Source organism: Saccoglossus kowalevskii, chromosome 22 (assembly GCF_978046115.1).
Source record: "Saccoglossus kowalevskii chromosome 22, keSacKowa6.1, whole genome shotgun sequence".
NCBI classification, from domain to species: domain Eukaryota; kingdom Metazoa; phylum Hemichordata; class Enteropneusta; family Harrimaniidae; genus Saccoglossus; species Saccoglossus kowalevskii.
The window spans coordinates 29,324,766-29,345,670 of NC_140662.1; the positions used below are offsets into that span (position 1 = coordinate 29,324,766).

The 20,905-nt window shown below is 35.1% G+C and overlaps 1 protein-coding gene and 1 long non-coding RNA gene across 2 annotated transcripts; both read right to left on the reverse strand.

The window, feature by feature from the left end:
* Positions 1-7,349: 7,349 nt before the first annotated feature.
* LOC146729495 (uncharacterized) lies at positions 7,350-14,630 on the reverse strand. Its single transcript, XM_085495876.1, has one exon. The coding sequence runs from the start codon at positions 14,628-14,630 to the stop codon at positions 7,350-7,352; it is 7,281 nt and encodes a 2,426-aa protein (XP_085352002.1).
* Positions 14,631-14,718: 88 nt separating this feature from the next.
* On the reverse strand, positions 14,719-20,405 carry LOC146729496 (uncharacterized). The gene is made up of 3 exons (XR_014928173.1): positions 20,339-20,405; positions 16,036-16,066; positions 14,719-15,245 (listed from the first exon to the last, which is right to left on the reverse strand). It is a non-coding gene; the product is annotated as an uncharacterized LOC146729496 (long non-coding RNA).
* Between the last annotated feature and the right edge of the window lie 500 nt (positions 20,406-20,905).

Genomic DNA, 20,905 nt, shown 5'->3' on the forward strand with positions numbered 1-20,905 from the left:
TACTTTATGCTAAAACATTCAGTGTTTCCACTATAAGCTGGTACACATTTTCGGCAACACATTCATGTTCTCTTCAGATGAAACTGAAGAGATCTTACTTGATGCTGAAGATCAAGAATTTCAAGTTTCTGGTTATAATATCATTAGCATTTCACCAGTCGATGCTCATAATGATTTACCACTGGTACCTGCCGAGAATTACCAAAGTAGTCCACGATATTTCAATGGCCTTAAACACCCATTAGATGCAATGCATCCATGTTCTTCACTAGAGGTGATGGGGTAATTTGTTGAGTTTTGAAATTTGAAACTGATGATTTTATTACCAGTGTTTACCATGTTTATTTCATATACAATCTATGTATATACATTGTTGTGTTCACCATTATATACTTTATGCTAAAACATTCAGTGTTTCCACTATAAGCTGGTACACAACCTAAGTTGCTGCTGATATATTCATTCAAGTTGGTAGTTTCTTTGTTCCATCCATATCCTCTGATCATTACTTTGTTTTAAGGATTTAAAGTTTAATGATAATAAATATAGGCTGTTATCTGTAATCATATGTGCTCGGAATTTTTGAATTTGTTATTAGCAACATATATTGGATTCAGAACACTGTACAAGTTACCTCTCCCTCTCACAATGGTGCACTTTTCCAGTGCAATATACATGTGCACATATCTGACTGGCCAAAGCAGATGAATTATTGACACAGTTATTGGTCTATTGTCTTAACGTACATGTAAGCTATCACAAAACTTTCTCATCTTGATTTGTTTTAGAGGAACATACATGGTATAACTGGAATTGATATTTCAGTCATTGAGTGACTATGCACGAGCCGCATTATTTGCACCATTTCCAACTATAACAGTTTTTCACATAATTTGGCAACAAAATGCGAAAATGCAACAGGCTCATTTAGAACTGAAAAGTTTCACTAAAACAAAAGTTCAATAATACAATAATCATGATTAATAACATCAAACAACTCCTTAATTATGAATGACTATAAATGGTTATTATGTCTGTTGATTCCAGTGTGCTTCATAATAGCAAAATACCAGAGGACTTGTTAAGAACATTGCATTCTAGACATAATAATCACATCAAGCAAGTGCAATTTGCCATGAGCCACGCAGGCTCGAAACCCGTCATCGCTGCTATGCAGCTATATTTATTATTATTATTTTTCCGCCGTTTTTTGTAACCACTGTAACTTGAAAAATAATGCTGCGATTGACTTGCCATTTCGCATTCTGATAAAGGACCATGAGTTGTGGTGCATACCCCAAAACCAGCTATGTAGGTCACATGACCTGGCCGCCATCTTAGGTAGAACACAGACCGGAAGTACTCAATTGCACCACTTTCTGAGGGTCTAGGAACTTCCGGTTTTTTTGTGTGGCATCATTGGCTCATGTCTAGCAAATATCAGCAATAAAAACTTTAGCGGTCATGTGACCTTGGCCGCCATATTGGATTTTCCGAAAATTGACAAGAAACTTTTAAAATCTTCTTCTCAAAAATGGCTCATTCATGTGATTATACATTTGCTTTGCAGCACCTATGGCCATAGCTCTACAAAGTGACTGAAGCAGATTTTTGAAAAATGGCTTCCTTTGGCAGCCATCTTGGATTTAATAAAAAGTGAAAGTACGCTATAACTCATGAACAATTTGCCAGATTTAAACCAAAGTTGGCATACAACATCCCTTCAATAAGATGATTATGTGTTCATAAAAATATTTCCCATGATTCAAGTGGTTTTGGCGGCCATAATGAATTTATCAAAAAATTGCAAAAAACCTCAAAAAATTATCTTCTTAAAAACTGCTTGTTTGTTTGACAATCAATTTAGCATATAGTATCTCTGTTGATAGCTCTACAAAGTTACGGAAGCAGATTTTTGAAAAATGGCTTTCTTTGGCAGCCATCTTGGATTTAGTGAAAAGTGAAATTACGCTATAACTTATGAACAATTTGCCAGATTTAAACAAAACTTGGCATACAACATCCGTTCAATAAGATAATTATGTGTTCATGAAAATATTTCCCATGATTCAAGTGGTTTTGGCGGCCATGTTGAATTTATCACAAAAATGCCAAAAACCTCAAGAAATTATTATCTTAAAAACTGCTTGCTTGTTTGACAATCTATTTAGCATATAGTATCTCTGTTGATAGCTCTACAAAGTTACTGAAGCCGATTTTCGAAAAATGGCTTCCTTTGGCAGCCATCTTGGATTTAGTAAAAAAGTGAAAGTACGCTATAACTTATGAACGATTTGCCAGATTTAAACAAAACTTGGCATACAACATCCGCTTAATGAGATGATTATGTGTTCATGAAAATATTTCCCATGATTCAAGTGGTTTTGGCGGCCATGTTGAATTTATCACAAAAATTCAAAAAACCTCAAAAAATTATCTTGTTAAAAACTGCTTCCTTGTTTGAAAAGCAATTTAGCATATAGTATCTCTGTTGATAGCTCTACAAAGTTACTAAAGTAGATTATCGAAAAATGGCTTCCTTTGGCAGCCATTTTGGATTATTTCGAAAGTGAAAGTACGCTATAACTCATGAACAATTAGCCCGATTGAAACTAAAGTTGGCATAAAACATGTGTTCAATAAGATGATTATGTGTTCATGAAAATATTTCCCATGATTCAAGTGTTTTTGGCGGCCATGTTGAATTTATCACAAAAATGAAAAAAACCTCAAAAAATTATCTTCTTAAAAACTGCTTGCTTGTTTGAAAAGCAATTCAGCATATAGTATCTCTGTTGAAAGCTCTACAAAGTTACTGAAGCAGATTTTTGAAAAATGGCTTCATTTGGCAGCCATCTTGGATTTAGTAAAAAGTGAAATTATGCTATAACTTATGAACAATTTGCCAGATTTAAACAAAACTTGGCATACAACATCCGCTCAATAAGATGATTATGTGTTCATGAAAATATTTCCCATGATTCAAGTGGTTTTGGTGGCCATGTTGAATTTATCACAAAAATGAAAAAAACCTCAAAAAATTATCTTCTTAAAAACTGCTTGCTTGTTTGAAAAGCAATTCAGCATATAGTATCTCTGTTGAAAGCTCTACAAAGTTACTGAAGCAGATTTTCGAAAAATGGCTTCCTTTGGCAGCCATCTTGGATTTAGTAAAAGAGAAAAAGTTCTATAACTCATGAACTATTTGCCAGACTGATACAAAATTCGGTATGTGGAATTCTTGCATTAAGTTTAACATATTCCTGTGAAATCAAATCCATATATTGTGTAGTTTGTCTGCCATCTTGCATTTAGTTAAAACAACAAAGCTTCCTAAAACTATTGTTACGACATATAGCATGTAGTGAGTTGATCATGTTCGTGAATTTAATGTCAACTAGAAATGCCCTACAGCATATGAATGAAATACTATTTATACGATTTTTTTGCATATTTTATCCTTATATATTTATAACGTCTCGAATGTACTTTTAATGATGATGATATGAAAATAACGAAAATAATCATTTTTATTAACCAAAAGTATCACAGAATAAGGACTGTCATTCCCAGTGGATATATAGATATATTTGCAAACATGTTAGTCAACAGTATATTATTCATTAAGTGTGCCTGAACCTAATGTTATGAAAACCATTGTATATAGAGAAGGGAGATTGAAAATAAATATGGCACAATATGTGGGAAACCGATTAGATGGATATGGTTATGTGGTTCATCAAATATGCACAATTATAATATCCTGAATAGTTTTTAGTATGCATATGCATCTATTGGCATAATTGTGTCATGCATTCATTGTGTTTGTCAAGCCAGGGTACAGTACTATAAGAAACATTTGCTTCGGAGATTCCATAACATATAACTGAGTAAATCACTTAGTTTTGTTATTTCAATAATGAGTCATTTATTTTGCAACATCAATAACAATATGTACAAAAACTATTACATGTGGTTTAGGGTATATATAATACAGTCATCTAAATAAGCAAATGACATTATATATCAGTAAAGAAGTTCATTAGCTAAGTTCGTAATGTGAAACAAAAAGAAACTGGTTTTCAAAATCTAATGGAAAATTAAAATTATAGTGAAATCATGTATATTAAACAACACTAGAATATATCTACAGTTACATGATTATAAAATCAATACAGTGCAGATGATGCGGTATTCATTGTCTTTCTTAGATAACTATGTCTATCATGTCAGATTTCGTGTTTTTAACGTTCTGATGTATACATACGCACAAATAATTTTTTTACTGACACTATAATAGACGCTCCTAGTACTTCACTAACTATATAATATATGGTTACATATTCAGAATATATATGGCAAATATGAGTGCACAAATTCAGAGAACGCATGCTCGGATTTCTTCTGTGAAAATATGTTTAACATAACATTGAGAAACAACAAGGCTACAGGATTAAAAATGAATCTTTACATTTCGTTGCTTTGAAGACATTGTTCTAACCATATTAAAGTTTCATTTATTTTACCTATATATATTGTGTATTTCTGATAATAATTCGGCTAAAAGAAATAAGGACTAATTTACAACCCAGAAAAACGATAACTAAAGTACTCAAAATAGTTTAGGGGACACTGAAATAGCCTGATTCAAACATGATTTCTTTTTTTCCAGTTAGAACTACAATAAATCAGATCAAAATGCATGTTATGATAGCACATTCCACAGGAATGAAAATTATAAAAAATGAATGTATTATAATTGGTGATACAACAATGTACAACACATACACGATAATATGAACAGTTTATCCATCACATGACAGTAAATTCTATGAATAGTTAATTGGGTTCATATTAAATGAATACCAAATTGATCCAATTAGAATGTTTTGTCCAGTATTGTTGTTGTTGGCCCCCGTCCGTCTAGGAAGATGATGGGTTGCGCTGTGGTGGCTGTAGAGCTCAATCCTTGAGTGACAGTCCTCGCAGAATAAAACTGAGTTGTCGAGTGAGCTGGTAGATGCTTCACTCCTCAGTCACTTCTATCACTGTCTTCCGTGTCTGTCCTCCTCCACGCCCTGGATGCCCATGCTGACTGCTTGTCTCCATGCTGAGCAGTCATCGACTGTTATCTCCCATGACTGTCTGTCTATGTGAGTAGCCTTGGGGTCTCTTTTACAAAACCAAAGGCGTGGCCGACCAACTGGGCATGCTCCTTCTTCTAGTTGACCATACAACAAGTTCTTTGAAAGACGTCCCTTGTCCATACGAGCATTTATCTGCATCAAGGGACAGGTTCTGAGAGATGTTTGAGCCCAAGTATCTCAAGTTGTCGACCACAGCCAACTGCGAGACATCGATTTGAATGGAGGGTGCTATTTGAGGGTCCTTTTCCATTACCTCTGTCTTTTTTAATGCTGATTGTGAGCGCGAACCCTTTGCAGGCTTTAGAGACGCGATCCACAAGTTGTTGAAGACTGTCGTGGGTGTGACTCGCAAGAGCAGCATCATCAGCAAACAACATTTCTCTGAGAGGAACACATGTGATCTTGGACTTAGCCCGGAGCCGAGACCAGTTGAAGAGTTTTCCATCGTGCCTGGTGTGGATGTTGACATTGTCAGATGAAGAGTCAAAGGCATAGTACAGAAGGAGAAAGAAGAAGATCCTGAAGAGTCTGGAGCGAGCATGCATCCTTGCTTAACACCGCTGCAAATGTCGAATGGTTCAGATGAATCCTCGTCGAAGCTGACAGTGCCTTTCATGTCTGTATGGAAAGACTTGATGAGGCTTAGAAGCTTTGGTGGGCAGCCTATGCGCTGAAGAAGACTGAATAAGCCACAGCGACTTACCAGGTTGAAGGTTGGTAAGGTCAACGAAAGCCAAGTATAAAGGTTGTCGCTTTTCACTGCACTTTTCCTGGAGTTGTCTGACAGAAAAGATCATGTCTATGGTGGAGGAACCTGAACTAAAACCACATTGTGATTCTGGATATACTCGTTCTGCAAGGGAACCAGTATTGACATCGGCAATATGTGACATCAAGTGCATGTGGCTCGGTTTACCATTCTAAACTTCTACAGCATATATTCGTTGTCCAGCAGGCTTATATGTTATATGGAGAGGGGAGACATTAATCAACTTGTATCATAATGCTGTCATCACATTAAGTGATTATACTATTCTACTGTGGTATCGATGAAGTATTCATCAGTCTGTATGAAATGATATTTCGATCACATCATCCATGAGATCATTGACTTGGTTTGGTCATTCACTTTGGTATGATTTATGTTCCAAAGGCGCTGAATTTGACATTGATGGCCATAGTTTGGCTGTTAAAACCTGTGACAAGATGGTATCACTCTCATCTAAAGTTGTCACAAATGGGTGGCTTAACCTTAGTCATTTCTGTGCTGTTGAAAAGTTTTGAAAAATATAGGTGTCACAGTTATTATTAGTCCACTTCCATGCTCAAATTATTAATGACGTGGTGTCATGCTTATAGAATGTGTGACAACATAACATGCATTTCGAGCAGGTTTATGATAAACTTTTCAATTTCATTGCTACATTAAATTTTCCTATATTGGAACCCAAACCAAACATGTAAGGTTGTGTGAATATAACAGTTACATAACATTAAACAATATATAATTTCAGAAGCTAGTGTTTCCTAGTTTGTTTTGAGTAGTATAGATAAATTATATTTGTATTGGGAGGGGGCACTTGATGGATACTGTGTGAATAATTGAAATTATAAATGATGTTTTAAAGTAAAGTTGCAATTACGTTACTGCTTTCCTGAAATTATTAGACCTCACAATATAGATTATATATTCAAAGTCCTTAATTACATTATATATCTTGCATAACGACCTATACTAAGCACGTTTAAACAATGACATCATGGTGGGCAACATCATTACATTGATCAGCAAAACAATTTAACACAAAATGGATACAATAAATAAATGTCACGTAACTGCAACTATCTCCTCTGTTAAAAAAAACATTCAAAATTATTTTTTGTTATAAAAAATAAGTTAGCGAAATATCCATGTCAGTAAGTGCCCCCTCCCAATCCTATAATGAGTGAAGTGGAGTGGAGTGGGTGGGCGTGTCCCTTAGTTTTACTTTCACGCCCTGTAATGCTATTCGCGCAGTAAACGTAGGGAGAGAATCTGAATATCTAAATACATTGGAATATTTTTCCCTATAATAGACTCATCACTTAAGTGTAATTCTAGCATTCCAGTTGTAGCAATGTTGACATCCATATGAAGGTAGGAAATTGGAATTTCAATAATAATAATAAGTCCAGGTTGAGTGTACCAAAATATTGATACTTTCAGAACTGAATAATCACAGCATCATGAAACCCATAATATGTTTGTATAACTTCAACATTAAGAATGTCAGCGTTTTTAATGTATACATGGTCAATCAACGTTCCACTTTCTGTAGTTGGTAAGGCTACACATTGTTTGAATCCTTGCTTTTCCAAAATGTTCTGCACACTGGAAGACACAAGTATATTTTCGTTGAAATCACCAATAATAATGTTACTTGCAGATATTTTACTCATTTCACTAACCAGACACAATAGGTTTTCTCTAAACACATCAGCTTTATATGACCGCGGTCTATATATAACAGCTACTGACACACATAAGTCTTTCACATAAAAAGCTAAGTACTCCAAATTAGACACATGTAGCTTGAGGAATTCAGTACTTTTATGAATGCTAGAATAAACTGCTACACCTCCATGTGCCTGTTGTTTCAAATCTGATGTTATCTCATTAGATGTATCATAAGATAATGACCGTGGTTTGTGATGAAAATCAAAATCTTTTAATTCTAATTCACTATATTGTTGCCCATCCAGTAGCCAGGTTTCTGTCAAACACATAAAATCAACATTAACAAGTCTTTTATCGCATTTGATGTCTTCAAAATGAGATAATAATCCTTCAACATTGTATAGCAAGATAGTACATTGGCAAACCCTGTCTGACACTGATTTTGACGTCAAGTATTTTGGCATGCTTAATAGAGCTGATTCAATCTTTTCATTGCAATACATACTCGATTCCTTGAAATCTTGAATAATAAGGCCATCTAATGACTTAACTCTACTCAAGGCTACATAAGCTTGCCCTGGAGAAAATATTTTATTCAATGATACTACAGCTTTCTCTACTGTTAATCCTTGTACTTTGTGTATAGTGCATGCATAAGCTAGCTTTAATGGATATTGTCTTCTAATGCCTCCACCATTGTTTACTCTGTCCTCTGATGGTTTTATAGGTGTGCTATTTGGTGATAATACAGAGAAGCTTCCAGATTTACTGCGTAGTTTAGTACCAACCTTCACGTTATCAAACACTACATATATACAGGATGGAAATATGTTATTGTCTTCAAAAGAAATATGTGCAATTTTGCCAAAAACACCATTTACTAGACCATCAGATACATCAATGTTTTTAATTAACATCACACGAGCATTTATAGCCAAAGTAACCGTCTTTGCCAAGTTTGTATTGTAGACTTTGACATAGTTCCTCTCTCTCTGTTCTAGTTTTTTAGTTTTAGTATTTCTAGAAAAGTCTTGAGCATTAATACATATGGGGTTTGAACATGTTAAATGAAGCATGTTTATATTACATAGATCCACATCTTTATTTGTTGCAAATATATGCATACCATTGTACTCTTCACCAGTTTCACACAGACGAAACATGTTCACAACATTTGCTGGTAATTCATCAGATTTTCTTCGTGTTCTGACGCTATTTAATGCCTCAGCAAACTGTTGATCTTGCTGCCTTACTACATCTGTTAATTCAGCAATGGCGAAATAATCATTCCACAGATCCATGCCTTCGCTACTAACATATAAAGCTTTTCCTTTTACAGGTGGTAATTGATAAAAATCGCCTACAGCAATCACAGAAACATTTCCAAATGGTGAATAGTCACCAGTCTGTTTGATTTGCCTTAATCTCCCATGTATATAACAAAGCAACTTCTTGTCAACCATTGAAATTTCATCAATAATAAGAATCTGCAGACTACTTAGTTTGGAACGAATGGTGGTTAATGTATCTTGTCCTAGTGGTTGATATGGCAATTTGGCATCAACTGCTATTGAGAAAGTACTATGGACAGTGGTTGCATTTATGTTGAACGCAGCTACACCGGTCGGTGCTGTCAACAGAACAGAAATATCATCTGGATTTGGTAGAATACGAGCAAGAATTCTTGAAGCCTCATAATACACAGCTTTGATAACATGAGATTTTCCTGTTCCTGCTCCTCCACTTAAGAACATGTGAAATGGTGCAACATTCTTGCCATTAGCTTTATCTAAACACCATTGTCGAACAGTGTAAAATATATCACGCTGTTTATCATTAAGTGATCTCATCAATATTTTAGCCTCATCTTTGGACATTCCACACTGACTATATACTTCTTTACAAACGTCTTTTTTATCTTTGTGCAACAAGTCTGGAATTGAATCTTCACTTTCTGATTCATTAGATACCGAATTCGTACTAACTGATTCTAAACATTCTAATCTTTCCTTCTCGGACTCTGGATGAATTTGTGCCCATGCATCTTCTAAAAGAGGGCATGACTCAAGCATTTGCTCAGCTGCATCAATAACATCAACATCTTTCTCAAACATTGCTTTATTTCTGTCAACTATAGATTTAACTCTTTCAGGCCAATTGTTCTTGTATTTCACAGCACCAGTTTGATAAAACTCTTCAAATGAATGGAATTGTTTAGGTTTCAACTGGCATTCAGCCCTGTATGGTAGAAAAAGTTGCAATATACTTTGATAATGCTTCTCTGGTTGCTTAGTTACTGAAAATCTTGCATATCTAACAACTGCAGGATCAGTTCTTGTTCTCTTTTGCATAAAACCTAGACCATTATTAAGTTTAATAACTTTATTGTTATCAATATTTCTTTTTCTTTCTACCTCTGATGTAGGTACAATTCTGTATTCAGAAGCAAAACTTGCAAGACACATGGTATTAATTTCATTTGGTCTATTCTTATAACGATCAAGCATACTTGTCATCCAAATGTTTTCATTGTTGAGATCTCCGCCTTTACTCATGCTCTTTAAAATTGCTAGTGGAAGACTCATTTTAATTGGAGTATCGCCTGTAGGAATAAATTGTACTTTTCTTGAGCATTCTTTTAACCTTAAATTACAAACTCTGTATACAGCCTCCTGAGCACTCAACTCACGGTTGTGAAGATATACACCTCCAATTTTTTTCATTGCAAGTTTTGCATCCATATTCCCTTCTTTTGATGCTTCCCTCTGTGCATGATCTAACAACAATCCCATTTCTCGTTCTGCTTTTGAAATGTAGCTAATAATGTACACAACACAACTGTAGGCATCCACAATATATTGTATGTCCATATTTGCATTCCAGCATCTCAGAAGATCTTTGTTATATTGATTTACCCAAACATCAGAAGGTTGGCGTTTTAAAACTATGCTTGTTTTCTTTGTCAACACGCTAGACGCTTTCTCAAAGTTTTCTTGGGTTAATTCAATGTACGCAAACAAGGATGAAACAGATGTGAAGTTCTTTTCAGAATTGAGTAGTATATTCCAGATTTTTGTCAGAATTGCCATGGCTGTATCTTTAGTCATCTCATTTTGTTGGTCTGTTTCTTGATATTCTGATTCACTATCAACATAATTCTGTATGACATCACCAGTTTCAATTGTTTTCTCTTCTTTGTCATTAGATTTGTCTCCATCAGTTCGAGCAATAAAGGTTTTTCCTGAAGGTGGGCGTGGGAAATTAAATCTACAAGTAGTACCAAGTTTTCTGCAAGTTTTTGAATGTCTTGTACTGTGTTTTTGTACACTATTCACAATCTCATTAAGTTCTTCATCTTGTTCCGGAGATGGCATTTCACAAGTCACATATTTGTCCACAAAAGCTGTTACTTCTTCGTCATCATCTTTATCAATAATTGGTGCATCCTTTACCCAGAAAAGACAATGTGTATGAGGAGAACCACGTTGCTGAAATTCAACACGGTAAAAATAATCTACTATTTCGCCAATAGGTGCTGCAGGTGACATTATTACCTGTTTCAAAAAAGAGTGGAATCTGTGTTCAAACATTCGAGCTGCAGTTACAGGGTTGCTTCTTAATACAGAACATTTTTCAGACCAATCAAGCTCTTCAAAACTTCGTGTATCACCTTCTTCTCGAAGAATACATTCAATTATTTCAGGCCATCTCGTGTCAGCAGATGAAAATGAACAAAACCATGTAGGTATACCAAGCTGTCTTAACATTGCAAATAAATCTTTCTGTGCACTTTGCCAAAAAGGGGGTGTTCCACGGATGGGTTTCAAAAACTTGTATCCCTCATTGTGCTTAAGAATGTCAGTCAATGATTGTGAATTTGTTAAAGTTGCAGCTGTTACAGATTGACCACCTGCTTTACCAGAACCTTTGCGTAAGGCAATAGACACATTTGAGACAACTTGTTGTACTTCTGACAAATACTGAGCATAAAATATAAAATCTGTATTTTTTGCAAATCTACCATCTGCATTCATCAAACGAGTATGCAGATATCTTGACAATGTTATTTTTTCACTGCGTTTGTCATGAAATGTTGGTGATCCTTCAGGATACAATACAGGAAAAGACTTTGCTTCATTACCCTCATCCATTAACATTTTAACTGGACTATTTCCTTCAGCAGGGGCAATACAAGATATTTCATCAGAAGGTTGATCAAGAACTTCGGGTCCAACATCCACTGGTTGAAGACATGTATCTAAAAGTAATCCATCTTTTTCTTCTTCATTGTCCTCAAAATCTCTATTTTTTTCTTCAGAATGTTTTGAGGCACTATCTTCGCTATCTGGTGTTTCAATTTCTTCTTCAATTTTTGCTAAAGGATTAACCCAATCTTTGTTAAAACAAACATCACTATACCATTTATTGTTCTTCTGCAGATATACTAATGCATTTTTTATATGAGCCTCATTCACAAAGTGATACTGATAATGGCCCTTGTATGTTAGTTTCCGCTTCAGTTTTACTTTTATCATTTGATCATCTGATTCACATCTTGGTAAAATGGATGTAGCTTTATCAATGCTAGAAGGGACACATACAACAGGTCCATGAACACCATTCTGTCCACCTTTTGGTAAAGCCAACATTTTCATAAAAGGTATGTGCAATGCCACCAAATGTTGTTCAAGGGAGTTTAAGCATTTTAATTCATCTGGAATAGGCTTCAGATTAAGATTGTTGGTAACTGCTTCACATGGAATTTTACCACTAAGGATTTTTCTTTGACAAGTAAAACAAATCCATAATTTACACTGTCCATTTTTCAAATATAAACATTCACTATCACTAGAACACACACTGCTACATTTGTGTAGATAATCTTCGGTAATACACTTATCTGCAATTAATGCAACATTTCCACTTTTTTTGGTGTACACCTCTTTTTTACAGTGAATAACTTGATTTCTGAAAAGTCGCCGATGGCATACTGCACAGACAAAATCTGGACCATTGGCAATTTCATTTCTAAACATAGCCAATACATTTCTAAAATATTGTTTCTTATTTGATTCTATTAATCTCTTGGTGGTTATTCTATTTAAAAGATCTTTTCTATGCTGTTCATTCTTTTTATATGTTGTAGTACTCCTTTCCTTCACAGCTTCTCTGTGCGACGGATTATATTTATATTTAGCAATGCTTCTAGATTTCACAGACTCCCTGTGTAATTCATCATCTTCATATTTAATAATGCTTCTAGATTTCACAGACTCCCTGTGTAATTCATCATCTTCATATTTAATAATGCTTCTAGATTTCACAGAATCCCTGTGTAATTCATCTTCTTTATATTTAGTAATGCTTCTAGTTTTTATAGACTCCCTGTGCATTTCGTCATATTTATATTTTGTAGTGCTTCTTGTCTTCACAGCTTCCCTGTGAGACTTATTATTCGCATAATGTTGAATCATGTTCTTTTTTTTTCTTTGGCAAAAACTGTTATCATTGTAATATCGCTTTTGCTCTTTCTCTAGTTTACGTTTTTTAGCCACATGTTGCCCAGTTTGTTTAGCACTTCGTTTTCTTTGAACATATTCTTTCAAACATTTAAGGTAGGCACGTCTGCCCTGAGATTTTGTAATTTTTGGTTGTTTAGTTAAAGTGTTTGGTGCATCATCTGACTCTATATTGCTATCATTTTTAAATAATTTCATTGTTGCTCCAATATTAGTTTCTGTGCTTTCTGAACGTCTTTTTTTCGTTCCAATTTTTGACACCCTGTCTTGTTCTATAATGTTGCTCTGGGAGCAGTCACACAACACATCACCAGCATGCTTGACACATTCAACCACTTCATAATGTATTTCCATAGCGTGTTTTAAGTATATTGCTTTTCCATTATTGGATACACTCTTGTTAAGCTGATAGTTGGAATATTTAATCCATTTACCTCGGCTAAATGTGCAAATATCTGTTCTTAATAGATCAGCAGCTCCAAGTATTTCAACTTCTGTTGCCCATGTTTGAGCATATTGCATACCAGATGCTATAATGTAATCATCAACAGACACATGGCCTGGTCTTAAAAAGGGGTAAAACACAGGGTTATTCTTCTTTAGATGATTTACAATGGCAAATCTGATTCGCATGTGGTTATCCTCACTTCCAGATAGTACATATGACAAAGCCCGGAAAAAACAATTACCATCCCCTTGGATAGATTTGGTTTTACATGGTTCACCCATTTCAAAATTTTCAGTATGAAACCCAAATCTTTCTCTTTCATTTTGTAAACTAAGTTCAGTGCACAATCTTTGACGCATCTCAGAGGACAAGGGTTGATATAAAAACGGTGTATGATCTGATTCAACTAACTCCACTTCATTATCTGACTGAGTTTCAGTGTCAATAACATGACACTTTTCAGCATTAACATTTATACCCGTAACTTCAAACTGTTCATTTTCATGCACATGCATGGATACAGCAAGATCACAACAATGTTTATACACCATCTCAATACTACTGAACTGGATTGCTATGCTTAATCCATCAGGTGCTACCATGCCTTTGGAATTTCTTGAATGTGAATCAAAGATCCAATAAAATCCATCATTCTTGATCACAGCAAATGCTGCTCCACCAAATATAACAAAGCATGAATTATATTCAGTTAATGATATATCAAGAGCATTGTCAAATGGTGTAAGAAATGTGTTCTCATCATCACTTTCACCAATAATACCAAATAATGAGTCACCAACACTCAAAGTAAACTGGGTGTCAAATAAATCAACTGTTTGTGGTAATTCTGTCACTAATAACAGTTCTGAATTAACAGTTGTAGACTGTTGTAAAAGGCCATACAATTCATTACCAGTTTGCAGTATTATATCCAAATCTTCCGATTCCCATGAATCTACACATTTGATTTGACTGAATATCATAGAAACTAAGCTATTTGCAACACACTGTTTTCCACTGTTATCTAGAAATTGATGATGACCTTGATGAAAGCTTCCTTGTACTGAAGTTTTTAGCATGAACTTATTACCTGTTGTCTGATCATTAACATTTCCAACTGAATCATTTAACAAATGAAATTGCTCTAATGAGAAACTCTCTGCAACATTATTTGTTTCTTCATCATGTACTTTATTAAAAATACTTCCAGCACTAATTTGCGACTCGTTCTGATCCCAAAAGATAATACTTACAGATTCATTCTGATCCCGAAGGACAATACTTTCTGATTCATTATGATCCCGAAGGACAGTATTGCTATGATCCCGAAGGACAGTATTGCTATGATCCCGAAGGACAGTATTGCTATGATCCCGAAGGACATTATTGCTATGATCCCGAAGGACAGTATTGCTATGATCCCGAAGGACAGTATTGCTATGATCCCGAAGGACAGTATTGCTATGATCCCGAAGGACAGTACTTTCTGATTCATTATGATCCCGAAGGACAATACTTTCTGATTTATTATGATCCCGAAGGACAATATCGCTTTGATCCCGAAGGACAGTATCGCTTTGATCCCGAAGGACAATATCGCTTTGATCCCGAAGGACATTGGTTGGTGGGTTTCTACCCAAGGCCAACCTCTTCTTTAGAGCTTCACCTCTCTTCCATCCTTTCTTTCGAGGCATCTGAAAGATACAATTGTCAAAATACGAGTGATTTATTTAATATATTTGCTAAATTGAGCACTGTTTTTACCTACAAGAGATAGGTACATTGTTATTAAAATACAGATGCTACCTGTGTCAATTTCATTAGCAATACTGCTAATTTGCAAGCAAAACAGTGAGATAAATTGCAAATTTGCATTGTGAGTTTTTTTCCTTCACAGTTAAATACCACACAGCTGTCTTGAATTGGATCATCACACAAATACATGTACATAGGTCTGATGTCTGTGTTTATGATTTTTGAAGTTTATACAGTTGTTAATAAAGAGCTAAACATACACTCATATCTACCCCTAAACATGTTCAAACATGATCAAAGTGTTTGTGTGAATGAGATCTGGTTGTAAAAAATGGTTGATTTCAAAAATATGCTACCTAAAAATTGTGGACATACAGCTTTCTTGAATTAGAACACTATAGAACTTTATTTACTGCTTAGAATGTCTATTGAATTACTAAACTAAAAACCTGATTGGTCCAGATATGTATGCATAGGCTAGAAAGATTGACACATATATATATATCAATTCCCCAGTTGAGTGACAAAATGATCTACATATAGCACTAACTCCCACAAATCATGTGAACTTTGATATATTTTACCATAATGCTGACATGTAGTAATAATGTGTATAAGTATCAATACATACTGAGCAGTATATAAGCATATATCCAGAATTCACACTTCATTATTAACGGCTAAAAAAATGTGCACATGTTTGATACATAATTTTTAGACATATCTTACCTTTCAATATACAGGAATAGATTGTTATAGACTGCAAGTGAAATATAGAGAACTGTTAAATTATGCAACATAGTGAATTTACAATTATTATAGTAATGTGACGGTCAACACAGCAATTATTGGTATTAATACAGATAAATGGCAAACCTACACAGGAAAGTGTAACAAACAACTCTTTAATAAACATAATAAAAAATATTCACTGAATCTCTATTCACTAAACTATTCACTCTTCGCTACAAATTATTTAAAAAATTGTTCGCCCTGTTAATTGATTCAGGTTGATTTCAGGAAACATGAAATAGCAAATCATTACAACCAATGATTATTGACAAGGGGTCATTAACTTGACCAGTGGCTGAAACCGCAACATGCAGTTAGTACTATAGGTCAAAGGTCACAATACAAAATAAAACAAGTCATTGTCAATGACACGTCCCCGTTCCGTTCATATTTGAGTGACATATACATTCAAAGCAGCAACAATATGGATGTTGAACTGCATTCAGTAAAACAAAATAGCCACCAGTCAGCCAATTTTAACACAATCCAAACAAAAATTTTAAGTAAATTTGCCGACGCATGACTAAGACTCAGTTCCGGTATGGTGAAAATGTGCAATTTTTGTAAATTTTTGACCTTAAAAGGACTAGCCCAAATGCACAGGCATATGTATGATGTGAAGTTTCAACTTGATCTGTCCAGGCATGTCCGAAATATGGATCGAAAACTAAATTCTTTAAAACAAAATGGCCGCCAGTTGGCCATTTTGAACTTGATCCGAAGAAAAATTGGTATGCATCAAGCTTATATTATGTTTAATATATGCACTAAATCTGAACAAAATCCATCCATGCATGACTGAGATCCGGTTCCGGAATTGTGAAAATACGTGATTTTGATGCATTTTCTGCCTTAAAATGGCCATCATTCAGCTATTGTTAAGCGGATCATGAAACAAATGCACATATCTATTTGTGACATGATTTACCATGTGTGTGTGAAGTTTGAACTTGATCAATCCAGACATGTCTCGGATACGGATCCAGAACTGAAATCTTTAAAACAAAATGGCCGCCAGTCGGCCATTTCGAACTTGATCCGAAAAAAAAATGACGTGCATCAACGTCCTATTATGTTTAATGTATGTACCAAATTTGAACAAAATCTGTCCATGCATAACTGAGATCCGGGTCCGGAATGGTGAAAATGTGCGATTTCAATGCATTTTCAGCCTTAAAGCGGCCGCCATTTGGCTATCGTTAATGAGATCATGAAACAAATGCACATACATATTTGTGACATAATGTACCTTGTGTGTGTGTGAAGTTTGAACTCGATCAATCCAGGCATGTCTCAGATACGGATCCAGAACTGAATTCTTTAAAACAAAATGGCCGCCAGTCGGCCATTTCAAGCCCGATCCCCCCCAAAAAATGACGTGCATCAAGCTCCTATTATGTTTAATGTATGTACCAAATTTGAACAAAATCCGTCCATGCATAACTGAGATCCGGGTCCGGAATGGTGAAAATGTGCGATTTTGATGCATTTTCGGCCTTAAAATGGCCGCTATTCGGCTATCTTTAATCGGATCATGAAAAAAATGCATGTGCATATGTCCCATATAATGTGTGATGTATGAGTGAAGTTTGAACTTAATTGACCCATGCATGTTCGAGATACAGGTGATCACGGACGCACGGACGCACACAGGGCAAAACATAATTCCCCGTTTTCGGACTACGTCCGAACGGGGACTAACAAGCAGCCTGTCAGCTGAGATGTTAGCTGTTCAAAATTAGATATCATCATGAATTGAACAAATCTCAGATAGGTATACCTGAGGTACCTATATGTATGGTATCCAAGCAATAGGCTCAAAATCAACCATTAGATAGTCAAGTACACACAAGACGATTGAAATATCAATGCAACATACCCACAAATAACAAAAATAGCAATTAAGGACCAGTAAGAAAATTTGGTAAAAAACACATGTGCAAAGAACCGGATGACTCCAGGTTTTGAAATTGTTAACACAAACATTGGGGTAACCCTGAATCTCTGGCCCCCGGCCAATGGGTCCCCGGCCAAATTGAATGGCCCCCTGGCCAATGAGCCATTTACATGTTTTTCTCACATATTTTTATATATTTAACACCACTAGCCAATCTCTGGCTCAGGCCAAATTGAATGGCATACATATAAAATATGTTTTTTGAAATTCAGTCCCTCATCCCCTTGGCTTTTATCGCCAATTTTTTCGTCCCCAGAGTGATTTACCTCATCAATTTTGTTTCACGAGCGTCTCTAATAAATAATCTATCTAACCGCTGGACTGAATTAATGATATTATCAAAAAATCATAGAAGATTTGGCGAAAATCGGTCGTTTTTGACATCAACATATTTTTGCTCAGAAACGCAATGGCGATAAGACTCATTTTCAAGGACGCAGGTAGTTTAGATCGGAATGTTTCCTTTGTTTTGGGTTCGTTGTGAGTCTAGAGACATAACAATGTTATTTTTAGAGAATATAGAATATGTTCTGTTTCAATACAGGATTTTGATATGCCAATCGGGCAATTTTAACAATTTCCTACTATTTCCAAAAATTGGCAATGGTACTAGCACAGAATGGACTTCCTGTTCTGCGCGTCTTTGATTGTAGCAATGTTCACGCCACTGTACGAATGTACGAAAATATGCACACTCGCGAATTTGACAACATTCACTTGAGCGTTTTAATATGGTGGAGGAATATAGGAAAATAGATGGAAATACCAGTTACATCACTCATGCCGATTGATGATTCAATTGCTGGCTGGGATAGATGTATTTAGTGTTTATTTCTATGCTATATGTCTACACTTGCGATTCTCAATTTCGATGTGTAAAATTATATTTTTAGGTTTCTTCTTTTAGTATTCTCACATTTACTTGGTCATATTTTGTATATACCAGTCAGACACTGACAACAAGTAAGTAAATGGGCCTGAACTCGAGGTCCCAGAGAAAGCGTCAACGTACAACATTAATGAACTAAATTTACATTACAATCTCATGCTTACATTACAATCTGATTTATGCTGGAGAACAAAGCATACAAGTACTGTGTACAATATACTGCAAAGTGGAAATAATATATTTATTTAACCGTTGATTTTTGTACAAAACTCCAAGAACACAAAACAAACAATCTACAACAAAAAACAAAAACAAAACTGCCAAGTATAAAAAAAATACAAAATAAATGTAAGTAAACACACTTTTTGTAAACAAAATTGCAGTTTGCGGCCTCTATGGACAAGTTCACAACCTCTAATATTGCAAAACTGTTAGTTGTGAACTGAACATTGAATCTTATTAGGATTTCCACATACAGTTACACAGAACGAAAAAAAAATCAATAATAAGACAAGGAAAAATATTGCTTTTTTGTCAAGGCTATATACTAAATTCTCTTATCCTGGGGGTATTTTTGAGGGTGTACAAGTAATATGCATTAAAATTATCAACAAATGTAATCATAGTACAATTGTAAAGTAAACAAAATTATCTAGTGATTTTGGATTTGTTGGAAAAGTGGCCGAAAGGCTGTGACATTGTCTATTTGGTGATGAGAACTGCCAAGCCAGTTTTACCAAATATTGAACAAAAATTTTCGTAAACATTACCGACCACGAAAGACGCCCATCGCGAAATGTCTCTATATTACTGTCGAGTCATGGTAACTTGTCGGCCAATTCACTTCCGCGTTTTACGTACATTGGCTAGTGGCGTTAAATATATAAAAATATGTGAGAAAAACATGTAAATTAATAACTCATTGGCCAGGGGTCGGGCCAGAGATTCGGGTTACCTCATACATTGCTAGTTTTGGGAATTGAGGTTTGACCTTTCTAAATAATCGACACTATAAAATAGCGACATTGTTCAATTATTTCACCCATTAGAGCTGTAAAATAATGTCTTTGTTTGTTTGTGCCGCTCAAATGACACGTCTGTGACTTTCTAAATTTCCAAATTTATTAGACATGTGCAATGCTTTCAGAAGTTGAACACGATGCACGCACTTCCGGTCGACATGACTGGGCGACGCCATGATTGTTTTACACGATAAATGACTAGAAAATGCACAAAATCTATCATATTTAATATCTTAAACCGAAAACTGGACCTGAGAATGCGACTACTAGACCTTTACATTTCGGATACGTTCACTTATAGTAACATATATTGTCATATATTATCAATATTCAACATTCGAATCTCCGATCATAAAATAAACATGTACTCACCAAAACGAAAGCGCAACATATAAACTTCGACCGTCTGGTGGCGCTATATAGTTTTCACAGTCACGGCCTGAGAAACGGGTCGTTGTCCAAGTCCAACATTCTTAGTTATACCATGGAACTATAAACCAGTTCCATGGTTATACTAGTAATTACTAGTGCAATAACATTTACGAAATCAGATCACACCTAGTTTTTTTCAGATTGATTTGTGGAAATGTTATGCCTTTATTTTAATCGTGTTCAAATGCAAAAATGTGCATATTTTGTACACGAATTAAAGTTATATATACTTGTAGAGGCTGTAAATACAAACGATGCTCAATTGATTGTCAGTGTTTTATCGAGTACATGACATGATTTATGTACGGTTTATACTAAGACTATACATGTGTTGTAATTTGATCAAAATTAAAGTACGCGTCTGTCACTGCTAGACCGTCGTTTTTTTGGTAACTGTGATGATATGACAGTTTATACCGGGCATACTCTGTCCTGGGACTCGCCCACATAGATGTAAACAACATATTATACATATTAATTTTATAACCAGAACTTGACATGACTTAG

Bases quoted from the DNA above. Each gene is read 5' to 3' on its own strand.
- LOC146729495 (XM_085495876.1), bottom strand. From the start codon at position 14,630: ATGCTAAAAACTTCAGTACAAGGAAGCTTTCATCAAGGTCATCATCAA.